This window comes from Vicia villosa, linkage group LG1 (genome assembly GCF_029867415.1).
Source record: "Vicia villosa cultivar HV-30 ecotype Madison, WI linkage group LG1, Vvil1.0, whole genome shotgun sequence".
NCBI classification, from domain to species: Eukaryota; Viridiplantae; Streptophyta; class Magnoliopsida; order Fabales; family Fabaceae; genus Vicia; species Vicia villosa.
In genome coordinates, this window is record NC_081180.1 from 143,801,379 (window position 1) to 143,825,123 (window position 23,745).

The following is a 23,745-nucleotide window of genomic DNA, read 5'->3' on the forward strand; positions in this document are numbered from 1 at the left end:
TTCGGATTTCAAAATTCAAACCCTAATACAAAAAACTGAATGAGGACTTTTATGCTTGTTTTTTTTTGTTGCCATTCTTTGTTAATTATGTTTGCTAATGATATATTCCTTGTCTTGTGTGATTATTGAAAAATGGCTGATAAATAACCAAGTTACAAATATGGTCAACTGTCTCAACATACTTTAGTGTGTAGGTAGATAGCCAAATCTTTACGAGTTGCTGGAGAATCATCTTGGCCTACTGAGGGAACATCTTCCTGTCGTCTTATATCTCCGACTCTTGGCAAAGCACGTGTTGCTCCCATATGCTCCTGATGCTGCAGTACGTGTAAATGATCTACATCCTGCAATTGGACCTTCAGCTGCCGCATCAGGTGGTTTTCTTGGAGGTCCATATGATATGCCACTAATTCCTTTTTATTCACACCATACTTTCAGGCACATGTGGTAAGAAGATATAGCGTAAATGCTGAATTACTCTTTTAAACACCTATTTTATATAAATTGTATTATCTGACATTGCTGTATTTATTTTTGCAGTACTGTGACACATTGAAGTCTTTAAATCATACTAGAAAGATATCAAAGCTTCCTCATCTAGATGAATTTAAGTTTTAGGAAGTATTGGAGCTATCTGGAATGAAGGACTTAGGTAGGACAAAAAATGATTATATTGATCAAGGTCTTTTGTTTGCATTTATAGAGACATGACACACAAAGACATCATCATTTCATTGTTCCATTAGTGAGATGAGAACCACCCTTGATGATGTATCATGTCTCCTCCATCTTCCGATCACAAGAAGATTGTTAGACCATTCTATAATACATAGATCTGAGGCGCTCAACCAAATGTTGACCGAATTAGGATTTGATGAGAGTGAGGCCCAAAAAGAGATAGAAGACACTACAAGATGTCATGCCATATTTTCATTCCCAATGGGAAAATATATTGACCATGTGAATGCAACTATAAATGTTGTAGTGATGATACATATGTTGCCTACCATGGACAATGTAAATTGAAGACATACTTTTTAATTTTGGTTTTCTCAAGCTATTTTATGGGCAAGTTTGACCCGTGTCAATGTTGTCTATCTCAAATATTTCATGAACTTGGAGTGGATTCACGAGTACAATTGAGGAGAAATTTGTTTTACTTATACTCCAAGTTAGTTGAAGGTAGTAAATGGAAGACGAGACAAATGACTCGAAGCAACTGTCTATTTCAGGTAATTGATTTACATGTCATTTATTCATTCCCTAATACTTGTTCTGCACCTTTACTAATATTTCATCTGAATCATTTTCAAGCATGGATCCTCTAGTATTTCCCAGGTTTTTTTGATTGGGAATATGTTTATGACTGATTACACTAAAGAGTTTCAACGTGTGTGCTCAATTAACCCACTTAGGGGAAATTTGACAACTGAGTTGTTCAAAATTTTCTTGAAGGAATTCTAGTAGAAGATATTTGTTTTTCACCTTATGGGGAGCACTGTCAGACATGACATTTGAAGGTGAAAGTGCTGGTATTCTAGATGGATGACTCGCGTGTCTTGAAATATGTACCCACATATAATTGAGCGAATAATGCAGTCGTTCAGGTATCTGTAGGGTATACCTGGGAACCCCACATTTGTTGCTCCTGCCACTTTTCTCTGCAAAAATGTTGATGGGACTTTTCTCGACTACCATGAGCATGTGATGCCATAAGATGTAAGTAGTGTATCAGATCCTTGTCCATAGAGTACGCTATACAAATACATCCAATGGTTTTATAAAGTATCCTATCCTTATACGATACTGGTGTTAAAAGAAGACCTCTCTATGCCAACATATAAGAAGATACCAGAATGGAACAAGCAAGGGCAATCCATACCATGCATGTATTGCCTATATGTCACAGTATTGTTGCTATTAGAAGAGATTCCATATATAAAGGAGATTTTTAGGAAGACACTCCCAATAGGATCACTTTACAAGAAATGTAATCAGAGGCACGAAATGGATTGAAATATAGGAGGCAAATATGGAACATCAACATTAGATATACCAAATAGTTGTATTTTAACTTGTATTTTCATATAAACATTGAATGGTCAAGTTATGAATATTGTATGGTTTATGACTAATTTATGGATAAAGTATGGTTTGGTATAAACATTATAAATGAATGACTTATGCATGGATTATCGTGTGAATAATGTGTGGTTGCGTGACTAATGTATGAATGATGATTTATGTATAATATTGTCCAGGTCTTTATAATATTGTACAAGGGTTTGTCCGAAAATTAAAATCCTTATTCACCTAGTGGTATCACATATACACATAATACTCTCACAATATAGTCTCAAGGGATTGTTTGGATATTGAAACTCAAATTTACCTTTTTTCTATCACATATACACATAATCACATTTTTTTTAATCTTGTAGGTGTGTCAAAATATTGAAATCTGGATTCACGCTATGTATATAAAAACAAGTCCGACCCTCTCCAGATGACAACAGTGCTGGATTACTGGGCCTCACAATCCTAGGGCCCCTAAATTTATTATTATTGAATATAAAAAGGAAATTGAAACATTAAACCCCCTTTCTCTTCTTAGAACCATGAAACAAAGTAAACCAAATCGTCCAAACTCTCTCTCTCTCTCTCTCTCTCTCTCTCTCTCTCTCTCTCTCTCTCTCTCTCTCTCTCTCTCTCTCTCTCTCTCTCTCTCTCTCTCTCTCTCTCTCTCTCTCTCTCTCTCTCTCTCTCTCTCTCTCTCTCTCTCTCTCTCTCTCTCTCTCTCTCTCTCTGTGAAATAAATAAGGAAAACAAAACGTTCTGAGCCGTGAAACAAAAAAAACAAAGGGTTCACTCTTCTCCATCTTTCTCTCATTAGCGCTGCGGCTATTAGTAACAATATAACACCACCTTAATAAAAATACCGTATTGCCATAACGAAACGCCGCACCACTGTAAGTTTGAAAAAACGCCGCACTACCGTCCACCATCAGTTTACGACGATGTAAATGTAGATACAACAAAATGAACGCGGCGCCAAATTATTCGCATTTTTATTTTTCTCATCTCCTATGCCATATAGGTTCTTTTTCTTTTCTTTTGCTTACTTTTTGATGTGGTTTGAAGGTGAGAAAATTTGGATAGTTAAATTGATTATTGTGTAGTCTGTGAAAGTGATTTAAAGGTAAGAAAAAGTTAGATAGTTAAATACAATAGAGTATTCTGCGAATTTGCTGAGAATTTTTTGGATGAATATTGTAAAAAATAGTTATTTTGTGGATGATGATGAACATAGGATAATTAATTTTTACCAAAAAAGAAAGAAAAGTGAGTTAATACACTATCGAATTATTTGTTGACCTCCCTTCTTTTTTGGCCACCTTCGCTGAAATTCCCTAAATACCCTTTATTTCGAAAATGCATTTCTGAAGTTAAAAAATAGACTGATTTCAAATATTATTTTTGGGGTTCGAACTATTAATTTAAAAATATCAAATAATAAATATCCATGTCATCACTACCACATCATTAAAAATAAAATTTATATTCTAGTCATCATCACATATGTAAAACCGAAGGAGGACCAACAAAATCTCAACTGAAGTAAAGTTTAGGAAAAAAACCTGAATTTTGAAATGGAGAGACTAAATTTAAAACACTTAAGTGGTCAAAAGTGCATTTAAACCTATTTTTTACTTGAATTTTCGTTCGTTTATGATGAAGAGATTTGTTCTATTTTCACATAACTTATTAAAAACTTTAAAACTAATTCCACAAAACCTTACCATTTACTCTACATTTCTATTATATATATATATATATATATATATATATATATATATATATATATATATATATATATATATATATATATATATATATATATATATATATATATATACATATAGAGGAGGGATCAAATTACACCCGAAGAGTTACACCACGAGTTACACTCATTCAATAACTACATTTTGAATTAATATTTTTTAAATTCAACCGTTGGATTGAACTATAATATCATATAAATCATACCTATAAAGTTTGAGCTTAATCTATAATGATTTACTATGTCATTGAATTACATCAAAATTAACGTTATATGAAAGCTTAATTTGACGTTAATCTTTGGATATCTTGATCGTATAACAAATCATTATAGAATAAGCTCAAACTTTATAGGTATGATCTATATGATATTATGTTTCAATCCAACGGTTGAATTTAAAAAATATTAATTCGAAATGTAGTTATTGAACGAGTGTAACTCGTGGTGTAACTCTTAGGGTGTAATTTGATCCCTCCTCATATATATATATATATATATATATATATATATATATATATATATATATATATATATATATATATATATATATATATATATATATATATTGTTATGAATAATTGGATGATTGTCTCCCATCTTATTCCTTATTTATAATATTGTGTATTTATTACATTGTCTGTATGTTGTCCTATAAATAGGACCAACCTCATTGTAGAATATTCACAGATGAAATAATATAGAATCATTCTATCTTTCTCTCTTCTCTTTTATCTTCTTTCTCCTTACTTTATAACACGTTATCAGCACGAAACTCTACCAAATTTTTAAAAGTACAAAAATTGAAGAACAAAAGTTGAAGAACAAAAGTTGAAGAATTAACTATAAGAAGTAATATCAATTTATTATTTTACTTTTTAATTTTCTTAACCTGTGGTAAATTTCTATAATATAATTTATTAATTTATCAATAATCCTTGAAGGATTACAAAACAATGTGTTTGGTATATAGTTGATGAAGAACTTACTATGCATCCCAGAAGGATTGCAGGAAGAATATTAAAATATCCCCGAAATATTTCATAAAGATTGTTTTGTTATATCGATCTAAAAATTTGTAATTTGTAATATGTTCATAAAAAGATTGTCATTCCAGAAGAATGACACCAACTATTTTACCGCATACCAAAAGAATGATTATGGTTATATTTTTTTAGATTGTTTATAACAAATATTTTAATTCATCCCAAAAGGATGATTATATTTTTTAGATCATCGTTTATAACAAATATTTTAGTTCATCCCAGAAGGATGATTATATTTTTTAGATCATCGTTTATAATACTAACGAATCACAAAAGATTTGATCTATAATATTAATGAATCCTAGAAGGATTGCATCAATTATATATTTTTTAAAATATATTTTTTTAAAAAATATTGCATCAATAATAGTGAAGTATCTTAAAAGGATCTCACAATTGCGTAATTTTTTCTCTTTAATCTTGTTTGATGATTTGAAAAATAAACAAAAAGATTACATCATCCCTGAAGGATTGTTCAAAAATTGTATTTTTTTCTCTAATCATCCTAGAAGAATTTTAAATAATATCGTTCGTTTGAAGGATTGTCCAACTATTTTTTAAATATCATTTTTTATGATGATTGAGCAATTGTTTCAAAAGAACTAATATTTTAGGCTAAAATACCTCCAGGATCCTTTAAATTATTTAATTGTAACAAGTAAGTCATTTATGTTTTTTTCGTTACATGTGGGTCCTTTATGTTAGCTAACGTTTGCACTGTAAACTTTTTTTCTACCTTATTTTGTTCTATTAATTTATTTTAAATTCGTTTTTAGTCCAAAAATTATGAAAAAGTTTCTAAAAATATTTCTTCTCATTTTACACTTCGTGTAATTTTATGAGAATTTTATTTTCTGTTTTACTATTTTTCTTTAATTTCTTCTTTTGCATGCATTTTAATTAGTTTAAAAATACTTTTATGCATTAAAAAATTCTAGAAATTTTATTATATGATCCAATGATGGTCTCTAACCTATGTTAAGCGACATATCAGTACCATTAGTGCCACTTCAACTTTTTGGAAAGGAATTTGGGAAAAATGTCAACGGTGTAAACATTAGTTAACATAAAGGACCCACGTGTAGCAAAAAAACATAAAGGACTAACTTGTTACAATTAAATAACTTAAAGGACCCTTAAGGTAATTTAGCCAATATTTTAATATCAAACATCTTTGAAGAGTTATAATTTTTTTGTTGATCGTTGTCTCTTAAATTTTTTGGTCAATTCTATAAGAGTCCGACAATCGAGGAAATACTCTCAAGAATATCTTAGAAGTCATTTACCATATTTAGTTATTATTAATATAGCAGTTAAAAATATTATATTGCAATAATAGTTTAAAATATTATGTTCCTGGTTCTTATTTAGTACTTATATTATTCTATTGAAATCTGCTTATGATATTTTTATTTTATTTAATTATTAATGAATGTTCTTTTTTATTCTTTAGATTTAGTTTATAACAATTAAATCAAATGAAAATTAATCATTTGTTTAAAATATCTATTTTTATCTTGATGTTTTGATAACAACAAAATTTCAATTATATTTTCAATATATATTGTAAACAAGCATAATCGGTTTACAAATCAAATTTGACAAATTAAACAAGCATAAAACATAAGCATAATTGTAAACCAGAAGTTTACAAATCAAATTTAAGAATGTTGGCAAAATCGGTTGGGTCATCCCGAATTTATTATGATTTATTATGATGTGAAAACTAGTATTGAAGAACCAGAAGTTTCTTCAATCCCGAATGTATTATGATGCGAAAACTAGTATTGAAAAACCAGAAGTTTCTTCAATCAAATAAATTTTGTGTGTTTCTAAAGAAAAATAAAAATCTGAGAAATTGAGTTTGTCATGACATTAATTATTGCATCGATTAAAATATTATGCAAATATTTATTGTCTACTCACCATAAGCAGAAGTTTGTGAAGTTATTTTCTCAGACTAAGATCTCAGTTTCTGAATTTTTCAGAACTTTACTGATAAGTATCACATATATTATTAAAATTATTATCGAACATCTTGTAGCATATTTTCAGAACTTTACTGATAAGTATCACATATATTATTAAAATTATTATCGAACATCTTGTAGCATATGTTTAAAAAAAAATGGACATGAAGATCCATTCTTTAGACGTCTAAAGTTAATTGTATGATTGATAATGGTAAGATCATAAGTTCTAAGTTAGATATTTGAAACACAAAATATGAATATTAATATATTCATTCGCATTAAGCCAATAAATTGTTTTAGGATAATAACCTAATATCTAATATCTCTCATCTAAGTAAAATATTGAATGTGTTGTGATTATTCAATTGCTCCAATATAGTACACTAAGATGAGTTTTGAAATAATATTGAAACAAATTACAAGCTGTTAATACTCCACTCAAAGTGAATTCTCCTATTGGATAAGCTCATATTGCAAATGAGTTGTAGCCGCGCCTGAAGCATGATATGAAAGTCGGTTCCAATGTTAAAAGTCATCTACTAAGAAAAGAAACTAAAGTTAAATATGACCCAAGTGAGTATATGAAAATTCTAAGAGCACTATGACATAATTTATTTTTCAGTTCCAGAAGAACTAATCAAGTACTTGAAATATGAAATAAAGAGATCTCGATAAATTATGTCATGAATGAAATGTGATGGAATCGAAAGTAAGATAACCAAAATAAAGTCAATATTGACATTGTCTTCGGATAAAATATAGCGCTAAAGATGACAAATGATAATGAGGATTATGATGAATCAACGTCTATCAAAGATTGTAGACAAAGTGATAATTGGCCAAATAAATATATTCAATTGAAGAAGAATTAAACTCACTTTACAAGTGACTCGATTTTGAACATGTAGTCCCAACACCTCAAGGTGTAAAACCAATGGGATATAAATGAGTTTTTGTGAAAAATCAAAATAAGAATGGCATAAAATTTGATTTGTTGCTCAATGATTTTCACAAAGACCTAAGATTGATTTTGATGAAACATATCCACCTGTAGTGGATTTAATTAATTCTTCAATATTTTATTAGCCTTGTAGTATATGAAGGGCTTAATATAAACATGATGGATGTTGTAACATCTTATTTATGAAGCTCACTTGATAGTGACATTTCCATAAAACTCCCTAAAGGGTTTTATATATCAGAGACGCATAATTTTGAATCTCGAGAAACTACTCCATAAAATGAATAAATCTCTCTATGGGCTGAAGCAATTTGGACGCATGTGGTATAACCGTCTTAGTAAATATTTGCTTAGAGAGTGATATACAGTTAACTCCATTTGTACTTGTATTGTATACACAGATCAGGAAAATAATTTCCAATAATGATTATCTATGTTGATGACATAAATATTATTGGAACTCCTGAAGAGATTCCAAAAGCTATAAATTGTTTAAGGAAATTATTCGAGATGAACGACTTGGGAAAGAAAAAGTTCTTACTAAATGAACATTCAGAAAATTAAACTTTTATATACCAAGAAGGTTATATACAAAAAAATTAAAACATTTCTATTTGAGAAAATCTCATATATAGAAAAATGTTAAAATGTTCTTATATGATAGACAAATCTCGTATGTTGTCTACCTCTATCATGGGATTTGTTGACGATTTTTTTAGACCTCGAGAAGAGGATGAAAAAGTAATTGGTCCTGAAGTACCATATCCTAGAGTAATTTAAGCACTAATTTATCTTGCTATCAATCTATTAGCAAGACACATTTCTTCACCTACACGAATATATTGGAACAAAATCAAACATATGCTTCATTATCTTAGAGGTAAAATAGACATTGGTCTATTTTATACCAAAGTATCCAAATTTGAATTAACAGGTTATGGAGATGCAAGTTACTTGTCAGATCCGCATAATGGTAGATCACAGACAGGTTATTCGTTTATTTACATGTGGTGGTATAACTATTTCATGAAGATTGGTGAAATTTACAACAACAACAACAAGTTCATCTAATCATGCAGAAAATTTTAGCACTACATAAGACTTTTCAGTGCAAAAGGATTGGTCTTTATCGTCGAAGAAATAATTGTTCAGCTGAGGGGGAGAAATAAGTTTATTTTAAAAGGATATTGTACTCTTTTTCCTTCACTAGATTTTTTCCCACTGGATTTTTTCTAGTAAGGTTTTAACGAGGCATATCCAAAACAAACATCCAAGGGGGAGTGTTATGAATAATTGGATGATTGTCTATTGTCTCCCAAACATCTTATTCCTTATTTATAATATTGTGTATTTATTACATTGTCTGTATGTTGTCCTATAAATAGGACCAACCTCATTGTAGAATATACACAGATGAAATAATATAGAATCATTCTATCTTTCTCTCTTCTCTTTTATCTTCTTTCTCCTTACTTTATAACATACATATATATATATATATATATATATATATATATATATATATATATATATATATATATATATATATATATATATATATATATATATATATATATATATATATATATATATATATATATATGGCCGGTTCTTTGAATTTTGGTGTCTTGGGTGAATCAAAAGAGTGGTGCCCCTATAATTTTTTTAAACAAGAAATACATAAAGATAAAAGAAATAATTGGATAAAAAACACGTTTTCATTTGATATTGTACAAAAAGAATAGAAATATGGATCTTTGAATCAATGTTTATACTACATCAAAACATAAACCACTATAAAAAGACTTATTCTTCTTCTTCTTGATCCGGTCTTTTTTCCTATAAAAAATTGACCAAGCCTTTACAATTATTTAAAGGGTTAAATATGTTTTTAGTCCTTATAAATACGCGACCCTGCATTTTTAGTCCCTATAAGATTTTTCTTCAATGAATGGTCCTTCTAAAATTTTTATGCATGCAATTTCAGTCCCTGATATTTTCTAAAATTTTAAAAACTGTTTAATTATCCTTTAATTTTTAAATTTTTTAATAATTTTTTTTATATATGTTTAGAATACTGTAAAATATTTATTTACCAAGTTTTAGAATTTTTTAAAACGAGAAGAATTAAATATGAATTTTTCAAATTTCAAAAAATAATGATAAAAGTAATGAAAATCTCAACTTAGAAATTAAATTTTGAGTTTCCTTTTCTTCTAGGAACTTTTTAAAACATTACGAATATGTCTGCAAAATAATCATTCTAAAATGCACATCGATTTGACAGTAGGGACTGAAACTAGGTGCATAATAATTTTATAAGGACCATCCATTGAAGGAAATTTTATAGGGACTAAAAATGCAGGGTCGCATATTTATAGAGACTAAAAACGTATTTAACCCTTATTTAAATATCACCCTCTTAGCATTTTTTTGTTGCAAAATCGTTAATAACTTGTTCATAATCAAGGTTCTTCAAAAAATTATTTTCAACTGAAATTAACGCATGACTATTTATTCTATCTTGTGATATAGTAGATCTCAAATAAGATTTTAATAATTTTAATTTAGAAAAACTTCTTTCAGCAGATGCAACATTGATAGGAGTAGTCAATATTCCTCTATAATATATGCATGCATTAGGAAAACAATTAAAAGTCTTTAAAGAACTCAATATTATATATCTTAATTTTGATTCAACTGTTAACAATTCTCTAATAAGTTTCGGTTCTTCAAACAAAATTATTGATGATCTAAGCCTTTCAATACTAAACAAAAATTCATTTTTTTCATATGTGCTATACTGCTTAAATCTTCTATCAAGTGAGCCTATTGTTTGATCTATAATATATAAGAAATCATGATTTCAAAAAAACTCTTCAGCAGACTCAAGATTCACCTACCAAATAATCATAGCTACTAAAAATTTAAAGTTTCTAATTCCATGAGTTGCTAAAGATTCGATTTCACTCTTAATTTTGAGATCATTATCTTGTTCAGCTAGTTGAAGTAGTGTTTCACTTTTAATTTTGGGATCAATAATATAAAATATTTTCTATGTCATTATTTTAATTTTAGTGCCTCAATTAAACTTTGTAGTTGCTAAAATTATGAGTAAGTTAATTAATATTATTTTAGAGGAATTAATTGATTGTATTCTTCTTTATATTTTATTTATGAGAAATTACATTCTTTTATTAATTTTAACTTTGTAGTGCCCTTATAATTTTGTTAACTAGTATTTTTTTTTAAAAAAAATTCTAATAAGTATTTTTATAATAGAAAATTCTCTTTTGATATATATATATATATATATATATATATATATATATATATATATGTATATATATATATATATATGTATATATATATGTATATATATATATATATATATATATATATATATATATATATATATATATATATATACACACACACACACACATAAGGGTAAGAAAAAAAAATATGGTGCCCCTAAAATTATGGGGCCCTGGGCTCCCGCCCCACAAACCCGTGCTCAGGGCCACCCATATATATATATATATATATATATATATATATATATATATATATATATATATATATATATATATATATATATATATATATATATATATATATATATATATATATATATATATATATATATATATATATATATATATATATATATATATGAGGACGTATCATATGAGAATGACATTAAGAGAATCTTAATGTGAGAATGAATCTAAACCATTAAATTTTAAAATAAATAGGGGAGATTATGTGTCATTCTCTAATGATACAAATATATATATGGATCTAACCTCGGCTAAAGAAGCGAGGTAACAAAGTGCGTCATAAAAGTATTAACTTTATCCTCCAGTTTTTAAAACACCGAGGAGAAAATGCTGATGAACATGGGTTCGAACTTGAACTTTTACACTTTTAATATTTTTAAAACTAGCGCATCAAACTTTTCGGTTAACCGTGTGTAAAAAATTCAAAAGTAGAAAAACATTGAAGATTTTTGTGTATGCAATTCATCCCAAAAAAATGCTTAATAGTTTGGGACAACAACATATAAGTTTTGATTAGAGTAAAGTCTGTTTAACCAGTGTTTTTAAAAAAAATTCTAATTATGTTATCCTTCAATTTTCAAAGAAACCAAAGGAATAAATCATTTAGTATTCACTTATAAACAAATAAAAACATAAACTACAATAAAAATAAAAAAAATATGTTATTTTTATTTTTATAAAAAAAATATGATGCGCCTTATCATAATACATCGATTTTTTTTACTGAGGTGAACATTTCGTCATAAAAAATATTATTTATCGTAGTGAAATTTGATATTTCTACGTAGCTCTCAATTCCGAAACATTGTTTTATTAACGACTAAAATTACTTCATTAAACACTATAGTATAAATCTTTAATAATTAAGATTACTTCATATTTTTCTTTAAATTATTTTTTAATATTGAAAAAAATTAAAAAAATCCTAGCTTGTGATCTTTATTTAAGTGTAATAAAATTTTGATGCGGCATATCCTCTGCTCTGACTTTTGAAGTATAATTAAAAAAAATCCTAAACAACCTAATAAACTAGTATTTTTGTAACTAAATATTTCTTTGATCCTAATCCAAAATCCAAAATTCAAGATCATGGCAGCCATGTTATGATTCCAGGGTGTAAACCTAACCAATCAATAGTTTTAAAAACATGAAGTGCGCAACATTAATCAAATAAACATTGATTCTGGTCCTGTTAGAAAAATCAAGTATCACTAAAATATTTGTAACGTAATTGAAAAATGTTGGAATTAAAATCTTTTGTTGAATGCTATAAATAATTGAAATGTGTAATACTATGCAAGACATAAACATAAAACCAAAGTCTAACTCTTGAAGACAGACACAGAAATGGGTGCTTCGCAATCAGTTTCAGAAAATTCTATTCATGAATTCAAAGTCAAGGTACATAACTATATACTTTCTCCAAAATTAATTATAAACCAAATAAATAAATAATTACATAGTATAAATTAAGAAAATATTTAACCTTATTTAATTTTATGAACAAAATATATTGGTGGTGATTGTGATAGGATGCTAGAGGCAAAGAAGTGAACCTTGGAAGCTATAGGGGGAAGGTTCTTTTAGTAATTAATGTTGCATCAAAATGGTTATTATTTTCATTTTCTAACTCTACTTTTTTATTGTCTCTTCTTTAATTCTATGGCTAACACCAATTTCATGCATGTTTAAAAAAACAGTAACTTTGCTGAAGCGAATTACACTCAGTTAACTCAGCTTTACTCGAGATATAAGGACTCGGGTAAGCAAATTATATCGTTGTTTTGATTCATGTAGCAGACTCCACCAAAAAACTATTTTGAGAATAATATTAATTATATATGTTTGTTTGTTAATTGTGATTAGGTCTTGAGATATTGGCATTTCCATGTAACCAATTTTTGAGGAAAGAGCCAGGAACTAGTCAGGAGGCAGAAGATTTTGCATGTAACACATATAAAGCTGAGTATCCCATTCTTGGAAAGGTATGCTATACATATGATTCTTCTTCTTTGTTTATTTTTCTATGAGTCATAATCTAAGAATCAGTTAAACAGACATAAGACATGACAGCAACACTGACACTAACACATCGACATATGTAGATACGCGTGAATGGACAAGATGCAGCACCTGTGTATAAATACTTGAAAGCACAAAAATGTGGAAGTTTGGGATCAAGAAGGATAAAGTGGAATTTCACAAAGTTCTTAGTTGATGAGAAAGGCCATGTGATCCAGCGTTATAGTCCAACAACCCAACCATTGGCCATAGAGGTACCTATTTTTCCTTTGAAATTTCTTATAAATTCAATTATTAATTTATGCATTTTTATATATATGCTTAAGAAGCTAAATTAATTTGCTTTGTTACATATTATTGACAGAATGATATCAAGAAGGCATTGAATGTGGTTTGAGAGACTGTTGAAGATATATTGCTTGTGTTGAAGATATATGAATTTTTGTATTAATTGCATATATTCACTCATGTCTAAAGTTTGATATTATTTGGTTGTATGAATATTTTCTTTGTATGTTAAAGTTGATATTCCATTAGGGAATTGAAATTGATTCAATTTGTTTTTTTGTCAACTAAACATATGGCTTGCTGTGGTGGTGTAATGATTTACTAGTTGACTAATGTGAAAAATAAAAAGTGTTTGCTCATATTTACATCTGCTCACTTAGGTACTCCTATGTTAGAGATGTCAATTAATTTGGCTAAAGAAAGTGTAAGTAGATATGTTGTGAGGATGTTGCAATTAAGAAGAATAAATAATTAAAAATAAATAAAGGGCACCACATATTTATATTGGATCAAGAACAAACAAATGAAAAAGACATCACATCTTTTTTTAAAATTTTAAGACTTTATTGAGTTAGAGGGAAGAGTGGATTTTTGTGTGTGAATAAAGCATGTATATAAAAATGGAGAATAGTTACACAAAATGCAGGAGACTATTCAAAAACCAACTCAACTAGAAATGAATTAAAAAAAACAACCCAAACCTATTTTTTTTTACAAAATCATTCATAATCTCCGAAAGAATGAAATAAAAAAAGGAATTAATTACGAGACCTATATTAAAAAAAATTGCACAACTATTCCCCTTTCTATAAATGAGAGATAAAAAATGTCATATTTGTGGTAGCTTTTATGCAAGCTTTTCAGTCTTTTCTTGACTGCCAAGTGTTAGGACATAGTTTGGTTCTACATCTTCGAAGGAGTTTTGATGATAACAAACACATAAACTCAGATAAGAACAAATATTCACTCTAATCCTATGTTTTACCTTGCAGAAGTTCTGAAGTGAGTAACAGTGATTTCTCAGAAGCAGAAGGCTGCATTGAGGGAAGCTTATAAGAAGAAGATGTTCTGAACATTGATCTCTCAGAATCAGAAGGCTATATAGAGAGAGGTTTACAAGAATAAGAAGAACTAAACTCCGAAAGAAGTTTATATGAATAAGAAGATCTAACTCTTGAAAGAAGTTTACAAAACAACTCTGATACATAAGCGCTTCATGCACTAACACTGAAACAATACTCTGATGATTAGTTTCGTTACAAGAATTAAATACAAGATCTTTTTTAAACGACTGGAAATTATATTCAAGAGACAAAATCTTCTCATATGGAAACAAAATTAAATATGCAATTCATCAAGTTTCCAAATCTAGAAAGAGTGTCTTCCAACGGATCAAAATTCTCTCTTATATAAAGGAATATTTGTTGAAGAATTGATACCTATCTCTCACGCACGCAAATAGCAAAAAGCTCTAAACGATATTCATAACTTGTTATCTACTGCATTTGTAATTTAAATCTCAGTGTATACATCACAATTGTGATACAGCTTATTAGAAGCACATTTGTAAACACATTAAATTAAGTTTCGTTGTACTGTTGTTCCTTGAGCAAACCGGGTTGTGGTTTGAATCTCGAGAAGACATTGACGGTTGTCATTGTGAAAGCTGTAATCAAGTTTAATTTAGTGAATTAATTCCTCATAAGAGAGAGGCAAAATCACCTTGGCGGGTGGACTAGAGTAGTTTGAGTTCAAACAAACCACTACAAGAAAAAGTTGAATTTGCCAGGGATATTTGCCAGGGGTAAAACCCCTCACAAAAAATCAATGTTGCTTGGGGTAAAGCCCCTCGCAAAGCTAAATTCAGGTTAACAAAAAAAAATTAATTATAGCTTAGGGAAACCCCTCGCAAAAGAGAAAGAGGGAAATTTAAATTTTGAAAAAACCATTTTCCGAGGGGCAACCCCTGGCAAACGGGAATGGCGCTAAAAAGTCAAATTAGGCATAGGATTTTGACAGATTTTAGCGAGGGGACACCCCTCCCAATAAACCACTAGTATATTAGCGAGGGGGTGCCCCACGCAAAGTTGAACCGTTCTGCTGTTACAGACTGCGCGTGCAGTTTATGTTTCCAACGTTTCTTTTTAGCGAGGGGCTACCCCACGGAAACTTGTAGCGTTTGATTAGCGAGGATAACCAAATGTGTCATTAAGTTTCTATTTTATTAAAATTCCAATCCAACCCCCCTTATTGTGTTTTTTCGATCCTTCACCAAGGCACCATAGATGGTTTTGAGATAACTTGCACTACAAAGAGGAAGTGAGTTTCAATCCAAAGTTTTGTCCATCCTTTCTCCCTAGCAACGTCATTTGCTCTAATTACTGCGCTGAACTCTGCATGAATGGAAGAAAACCATGGAAAATGCTCATAAATGCCAAGATGTAGTCTCAATTTTTACATCTAAAGATCCCACCACAACATGATTTAGAGGTAGCATGGTTATAAGCTCAATCACAATTACATTTTATCCAATCAAAATTAGGAGGATACCAAAGAACCTCCTTGATCAAAGGAGCTCGATGGAGGTGTATGTTGATATTGCAAGCTTTTAAAAGATTGAAATCACACGTAGAAGAGTTTGTTGTCAAAGAAGAGTTGTTACCTATGAGGATTACTTGAGCCTTGAGATTCAAAATTGTTGTATGAAGAAGACATTTAGATTTTGTGGTAAGTAGAGTTAACCAAGTGGAGAGAAGTCAAACAACTAGAGGAGGAGGAATACCTAGAAAGACTATAAGAGGAGTTATTAAGAAAGATTTCAAGATTAATGATTTGGATAGAAACATGGTCATGGATAAAATATTATAAAGAAAGTTGATCCATTTAACCGACCCACTTAGTGTGATAAGGCTTGGTTGTTGTTGTATTCTATAAAAGATGATAAATATAATTACATTGTGATATTATTTATTAATTGACACCCCCTCAAATTGATGTGGTTGGTTAAGGAAGAACTATTTGATTTGGCTTTAAGACGTTATGAATGCCTTGAGAAAGTTTCAGAGGAGTATAATGAATTTTGCAGAAATCAAGGGATAAAAATGCATGTTACCACTGGATTGTTATTGAGTTTTTGGGGAAAAGCTGAGGTTAAAACAACTTACTTGGTTGGTAGAGAATTTCTTCATAGAGAGAATAGTGAAAACCAAGGGAGAAACCTGGTAGAAACTATAACGGAGAAAACTCAGTTTGAGGTGGAGTTTCCTACTATGGATACTAATATCAGTGGGGGAACGGTTACAGAGATCTCTTATTATCATTTGATTCATGATAAGGTAAGGAGGATTATTGTAGCATCTCAAAGGGAGTGTTATTGTAGCATCTCAAAGGGACGATTATGCTAGCCTTGGATATTATGTTTTTAATGTGGCTAAAGAACTGCAAAATAAAAGAAGAAAAACCTTCAGAGAGACATTTGAAAACAGGTGGAGTCAAGGGTGGTTGAAAAATCATACTTGCAAGCTTGTTAAATTACACAGGAAGAAAAAGGTAATTGGAAACAAGTGGATGCAAGTGGCGAGATCAAGATTCAAGGGTTGTTTGAATTTGATCAAGGTTATTGATTAGAGTTTCAACCTGGTAGAGAGCAACAGTGTTGTTGATGGTTAAATTGGTATCAATACGATTTAAAGTCAAGATGGAGACTGTTGAAGTATGTCTTAAAATCTTTGTTGATGAAGAGAAAGAAAACATGTTTTGAGATTGCCAAAAATCAGAAAGCCAAAAAGTAATCTGATTCGAGCGATTTACAGGTATCGAGTTCGGTTGGTCCGGTTCATTGATCCATTCATTATTGTTAGAATATTTTAATATTAATTTGGAGATCATATAAATTAATATAAAAAGATATTATAAGATATTCATAATATTCTAAAAGATATTATAAGATATATATTTATAATATTCTATAAGATATATATTTATAAAAGTCTAAGAGATATTATAAGATTATAATAATATATTTTATTCTAACAATTAAGTAGATATATTTTGGGATTTGTTATTGATTTGTTGGATTTTAGCTATTATAAATATGTATCTCTTCTGTTATTATAGTGTGACAATTTTAGAGCTTTAGTGAAAAAGGGAGAAATAAGGGTTTAGGAAATTCCAAAGGAAAACTTAAAAAGACAAAGGTTTTTGGGAAACCTTTGGAGTTATCTAAGGGGGTTGAAAAATACTTCTAAACACCTTGAGTTTGCGTGATTTTTATATTGAGAGTTGAAGAAGTTGAGAAACACTCGGTAGATAATAGGGTTTGCTCTTTAGGAACAGCGAAAGCTATTTTCTTGTAACTCATCTGTAATCTCTTGTAACAACTTTCTGAGTATAGTGAATTGGAGAGCTGCTCTCGCCCCCAGAGTTGGTCGTTTGATCGAACTAGGTAACCACACATTCTTCTTTTTCTCGTCTTATTCTGTTATATTATATGTGTACGGATTATTATTGTTGTAGATAATTTATTTTGGTTGCTACTATTATTTGTCTCACAAATTGTTATTGAATTTTGTCGTAGTTAACAACAAGATTCACAACACTACAATCCATAAGTTCACATTGACTATGTTATGCTCTAAGATTATGTCTTTTAAATAGAGGTAGATGAAGAAAAGACACCGCTAAAAAGTATGTAAATTCCTATAGTTAGGGTGAGTTTTAAAAATACGAAATAAAGGAAAATAAAGATCAATAACTAAGACGAAAGATGATTAATCTATAAGATAAATATGGAAATATTCTCCAGAATTGGGATGGAACCGAAACTTGAAGAAGTAAGGTGTGTGTCATATCAAGCAAGTTGAGATTCTTGTGTTCTACCATTCCATTTTGTTCTGGGGTATTATGATAAGATCATTAAGACAATATGCTTTTTTTTAAGGTACTTATGAAACTTATGAGACATGTGCTCACCATCAGAGGCAGAGGGAAAAATCTTTAACACTTGCTTGAAATTCAGTTTCAACATATGTTAGAAAATTTTTAAACGTACAAAACATTTTGGATTTAGATTGGAGAAAATATATCCAAGTAAAACAACTATAATCATGAATAAATGTGACAATATTTATAGTGAGCAAGAGAAACTATAGGAGACATTTCTCATACATCACTATGAATCATCTAAAAACATGTGGAAGCACGATGAGTACCCAACGAAAAAGAAAATGTTTTAATTTTAGCCTATTTGCAAACAAAACATGAAATAAAGGCATTAGTAACAATATTTTTTTTATTTTCTAACATATCCACTTTAAACAAATGAGAAAAAATATTCGAGTTCTGATGGTCAAATTTCCTATGCCAATCCTCATAATAATTCCAAACATTGTTCCAAGCAAGAGATAAATGACTAGTAATAAATTGGAGTGGAGACAATCTCTCCACTTTAGGCCTCTTCACTGCCACCCTTCCTGATACATTCTCCTGCATAAGACAACTAGTGCGAGAAAAATTAACATTACGATTATTACCCACCAATTTACCAACATATAATGAATTAGAAAAGTGATCAGGTGATACAAGCACTTCCCATAAATCGGAATCAATGTCACCAACATTAGTGATGAAGAGTATATTGAGCATATTTAGTTTCACATCCAAGTAACTCCATAATCCTTTCTCTTTAACATAATTTTTGAAATGAAACCCTAAAGTGGAATAATTCTTACTGTTAAAATGGACACAAAAATCATATCTTTCTTTTTCCAAAGTCATGAATTCAATGAGCAAAAAATAAGACCTAAGAAAAAAAATTAAATATCTCTAAAGAAAGTGTCCTGTAAATATTTTTCGAGGTACGATTTTAAAACCTATGGTAAGTAAGAAATTATTTCGTAAAATATATTCAATGGTGGTCCAACAAAGAAAAACATTAAATACGAGAATGATTTGATAATAATAAATACCAATTGTCTAAATTAGAATTCAAAAATTACATAGTTCACATAATTAAAAAACTATACATCTCCAATATTAGCCTTAATTAATTTAGCTACTCATAGTAATAAAAGACATTAATAATTAGTTATAGAAGTAATACATTCATAAACATTGAGTAGGAAATGTTAATCTTTCTTCCAAAGTGAGAATGACACTGTAGACTTCAAAATGTATTTTTTTGCCATTTTTTCTAATGTTCCAATGACGTTGAACCTAACATCATCGAACCCTTCACTCTAGAATTCAAGTTCCTTTTACTCCTTTGCTTGTAGAGGTGTTGACACGAACTTCTTGACATATGAGTTCAAGGAAATGAATTTATTTATCTACATTTGAGTTCTTGCAAGTATACAATCCTTGAACTGGCCAAAGACCGGACGTGGAAGCTCGATCATGTATGGTTCAATTAAAATTATTCAACATATATAGTCAATACACTTGAGATTCAAGGTACACTTTTTTGATTTCCATCTTTCACTACCCTCATATTGGATTTTGTAACTAACATGGACGTTGGAGTGCATACCTTGCCACTCCACCCCGCGCCACCATACGGGAGATCAGTATTACCACTTTCAAAGTCTTATTTCATTAATAAACACCTATTTTGGTTCTAGTGTGTAAAAATGACGCCGTTTGTAGGAATTGACCTCTAATTCCTACGAAATTGCACAACCAAATCTCGTTGATCCAAAGCCAAATTACAAAGAAATTGCATATGAAGCTCAATCAATTCCCAACCTTACTACGAAATCCATACCCTCTAGCTTCCCAAATCCAGGAGGAAGCCTTAGTACGAAGATGATCCCTTCGCCATCACCATATTTCATCTTATCTAAAAGGGAAAATGCGAGCAAGCGAATAGTAGTGTTGTTGTGGTTGGACGAACAAACATCTTTCGTGAATTCAAGACCCTCACGTCAACGAGCATCTAATGCGAATTAATCTACACTATAAAAATGGCCAGGATCCGAAGGTAGCTCAAAGATGAATAGGAAAGCAGATTATACACTGGCCAAAATGGATAGATAAAAGAAACTCGTGGATCCTACGGAACCATCGAAAAGCCACAAAGGAGGCATATCAGTTTGAATTGACTCCTAATGCCTGACCAAATGAAGTGATGTAGACAACGAAAAAGGAAAAAGTCTCCAAAGAAGGCCGAGGCTACCGCTAGCACAATCAAAAGGCTATTAGAAACCAATTCCATTTCTAAAGTAAATACAGAGAATGAATCTCCAAAGTCATACTAGTTAAGAAAATTTTAGAGGGTGGAGGTGTAGATGTGTCGATCATGCTGACCTTAACCGAGTTTACCCGAAAGACTCTAATCCACTTCCTAACATAGAAAAATTGGTAAGCAACTCAGACGAACACAAGCATTTTCCATTCATAGGCGTTTACTCCTGGTATAACCAGATACCCATGTTCGAAACTTATAAGAAGCAAATGACATTCATGATCAGGCAAACCAACTGCCAATACAACGGGACACCATTTGGATTGGAGAACGTAGACGCGACAAAACAAAGGATGATGGATAAGACATGTACAGAGAAGATAGGTAAAACACTAAGAGGTATACGAGAAGTCATATATTTTCAAAGATAAAATCGATCGGTATATGACCTAACACAGACTTCCAAGGGTTGATTGTTTGAGAAGTGTGTATCAATGCCCCCACACATAAGATAAGTATCTCTCAATGTTCTTCAAAATTTGAATAAATATATCTTTTCCTGAAATAAATATTGTACGTATGAGCACTATTATAATCCTCGACAATATGGCATAGACTGTTTATGAAACAAGATTATGAAATAGGACCCCTCTAGCTGCAACGCGATTGAAGCATAGGTGGCGCACTCCCTTTTAGGAACTAGCCACTCCAAGAGCTTAGGCGGTGAAGCCTTGGAGACGTTCACCCCAAACTAGGACAAAACCTAGGGGAAATGAAAAGAACCCTATCTTTGACTTAGGATAGTTCCTAGTGACGTTGAAGACCTTTACCAACTTTCTTAGACTAGGATGAGTAACTACTACGCTTGGAAATCACTTTGAATCATGTCAATAAGGACCACAAATTCACTCAATACGCCGAATATCACCAAACAGACAGGTGGCAACAAACTTAAAGGATCATGACGACTCTTACTTAAGAAGGACCCAAAAAGGATAATACTAATGGTGCAAGCCCCTACTTAATTAAATACTCAAATTCAACCATGGTAGGCGCAGGAACCACCAGATGGTCTAAAGATGAGAAACTGAATTGAGAACAACCTAAATAATAAAGCGAGAAGATCATGAAGAATGTTAAATAAATTACATCATGCATAACAAAACAGGTAAATAACTAAATAAATATCATTGTTCATACAAGTAGCAAAGAAACATAAGGGAACAATTCCCTATTTACATTACAATTAGAAAGAAATCAAATATATCCACCTTGAGATGCTGCACTGATGTCCTCCACCAATGCCCCGTTACGAACGATCTTGATTTTGTCAAGTTGCACGCAGGGAATAGAGATATCCTGGCGAAGTTCCTCCACTTGGTCGGTGGCTTAGTCGAAGGCACCGTAAACCCTATTAAGATTTTGCTAAAGGGACTCATCTACCACATTCCTCAATCCAGTCACTCATCCCTCTTAGGTCGCATCAAAGCCTCGTCAACATGGGAATTCATCTCCATCGCAACAATCGTAATTTCCTTTCGATACTTTTTCTCCATTTCAAGATAGGATTCAAGCTCAACAACCCTGGAAGCTAAAGAAGAAGGAGATCTATGAATTTTTGCATCCTCCTAAAGAGACTCGGCAGAACTAGGTTTCTCCCGCAGGGATGACACTTCCTGTTTAAGCTTAGATATTTCTTGTTCATCCACTTCACACTTCCTTTTCCATGTATCCTTTTCTTTATAAGGATTACCCATGTCCAAAACATCACTCCCGTCAGCAGCACTAGGGAGAATAAAGAAGCGATTTGGTAAGTGTAAAAAGTGGCTTCTAAGAAAAGCTATATCTTCTCCATTTTAGGAAGATTTTGAAGATAAGAAAGGTCCTATTCATACATTACATCAAGGATCTCTTGAGGAATGCGGGGAATCTAGGCTGGTAAACTAGTCGACAACTTAAAGAGAGGAGTACACGAACCAGAAGCGACACCCCTAGACAGTCGGGTCCATTTAGCTAAATATTTCCCCAAGGAATAACTTAGATATTGGTCCCAATCCCTTTTGGTATTAGTGGAAGGTACGCTATAACCGGCGAGAGGAGTGAAGACCCGAATCGAAGAAGCGACGTTGATGCCTTATGCCTCATGCTCTTTAGCAATATAATAGACATTCCTCAAAAAATTCATTTTAGAATCCATTTTATATGGACATATCAAACACTCATTTAAAATAAAAATACTACAACGGGATGACTCTATCCTCACTAAAAATATCTTTCCTCTCCCGACTACTGATCACACATATAATAGTGTAGGTATCAATGGATTGTTTCCTCTACAGAGGAGGCTTCACCCCAGTAGGGAAAAACCTCTCCTTCTGAGATTCCACCAAAAAGTGTCTACATCTTTCTTCATCGTTATCTCGCCAGGAGTGAGAGAATCTGGACAAAAGACATATGTTTTAGGTTTACGTTTGAAATGGACCCAACTCCAATATTTTTGAAACCTATTTTGTGCACAAACGAGAAATCCAGTAGAAAAAAACATGGGGTGGGCTTCCAGAGTATAGGGATTCACCAACACAAAATGCCTTTGAAAATCATCCTAGCTATCAGAAAAGTGCTAAACCAAGGAACTTCTTGACGTAACACGATGAGCTCTTAATCTAGGACATTATACCTAGAGGTATGTATCATGACGAAAATATGGAAGAAAAACTAACATGAGGGTTTCCAAGACTAATACTCGACCCATAATTGGAACGCCTTTATGTAAGCCCATGCCCTATGATGGAGCTACAAGGGGGAAATCTTCAAAAACCTCAACACCTCCACTTCAAACTCGGATAAAGGTAACCTCACGTTTATCCGGGTGAA

The 23,745-nt window shown here is 30.9% G+C and overlaps 1 protein-coding gene across 1 annotated transcript; it reads left to right on the forward strand.

Annotated features, from left to right (window-relative positions):
• Nucleotides 1-12,683: 12,683 nt before the first annotated feature.
• On the forward strand, nt 12,684-14,141 carry LOC131618667 (probable glutathione peroxidase 4). The gene is made up of 6 exons (XM_058889844.1): nt 12,684-12,782; nt 12,914-12,990; nt 13,082-13,143; nt 13,248-13,366; nt 13,487-13,657; nt 13,768-14,141. The coding sequence occupies exons 1-6, from the start codon at nt 12,729-12,731 to the stop codon at nt 13,798-13,800; spliced, it is 516 nt and encodes a 171-aa protein (XP_058745827.1). The 5' UTR covers nt 12,684-12,728; the 3' UTR covers nt 13,801-14,141.
• The last annotated feature ends 9,604 nt before the right edge of the window (nt 14,142-23,745 follow it).

Coding starts and splice junctions, on each gene's coding strand:
- LOC131618667 (XM_058889844.1), top strand. CDS start 12,729: ATGGGTGCTTCGCAATCAGTTTCAGAAAATTCTATTCATGAATTCAAA. Junction 12,991..13,081: donor ATTAATGTTGCATCAAAATG/GTTATTATTTTC, acceptor TTAAAAAAACAG/TAACTTTGCTGAAGCGAATT. Junction 13,144..13,247: donor CTCGAGATATAAGGACTCGG/GTAAGCAAATTA, acceptor AATTGTGATTAG/GTCTTGAGATATTGGCATTT.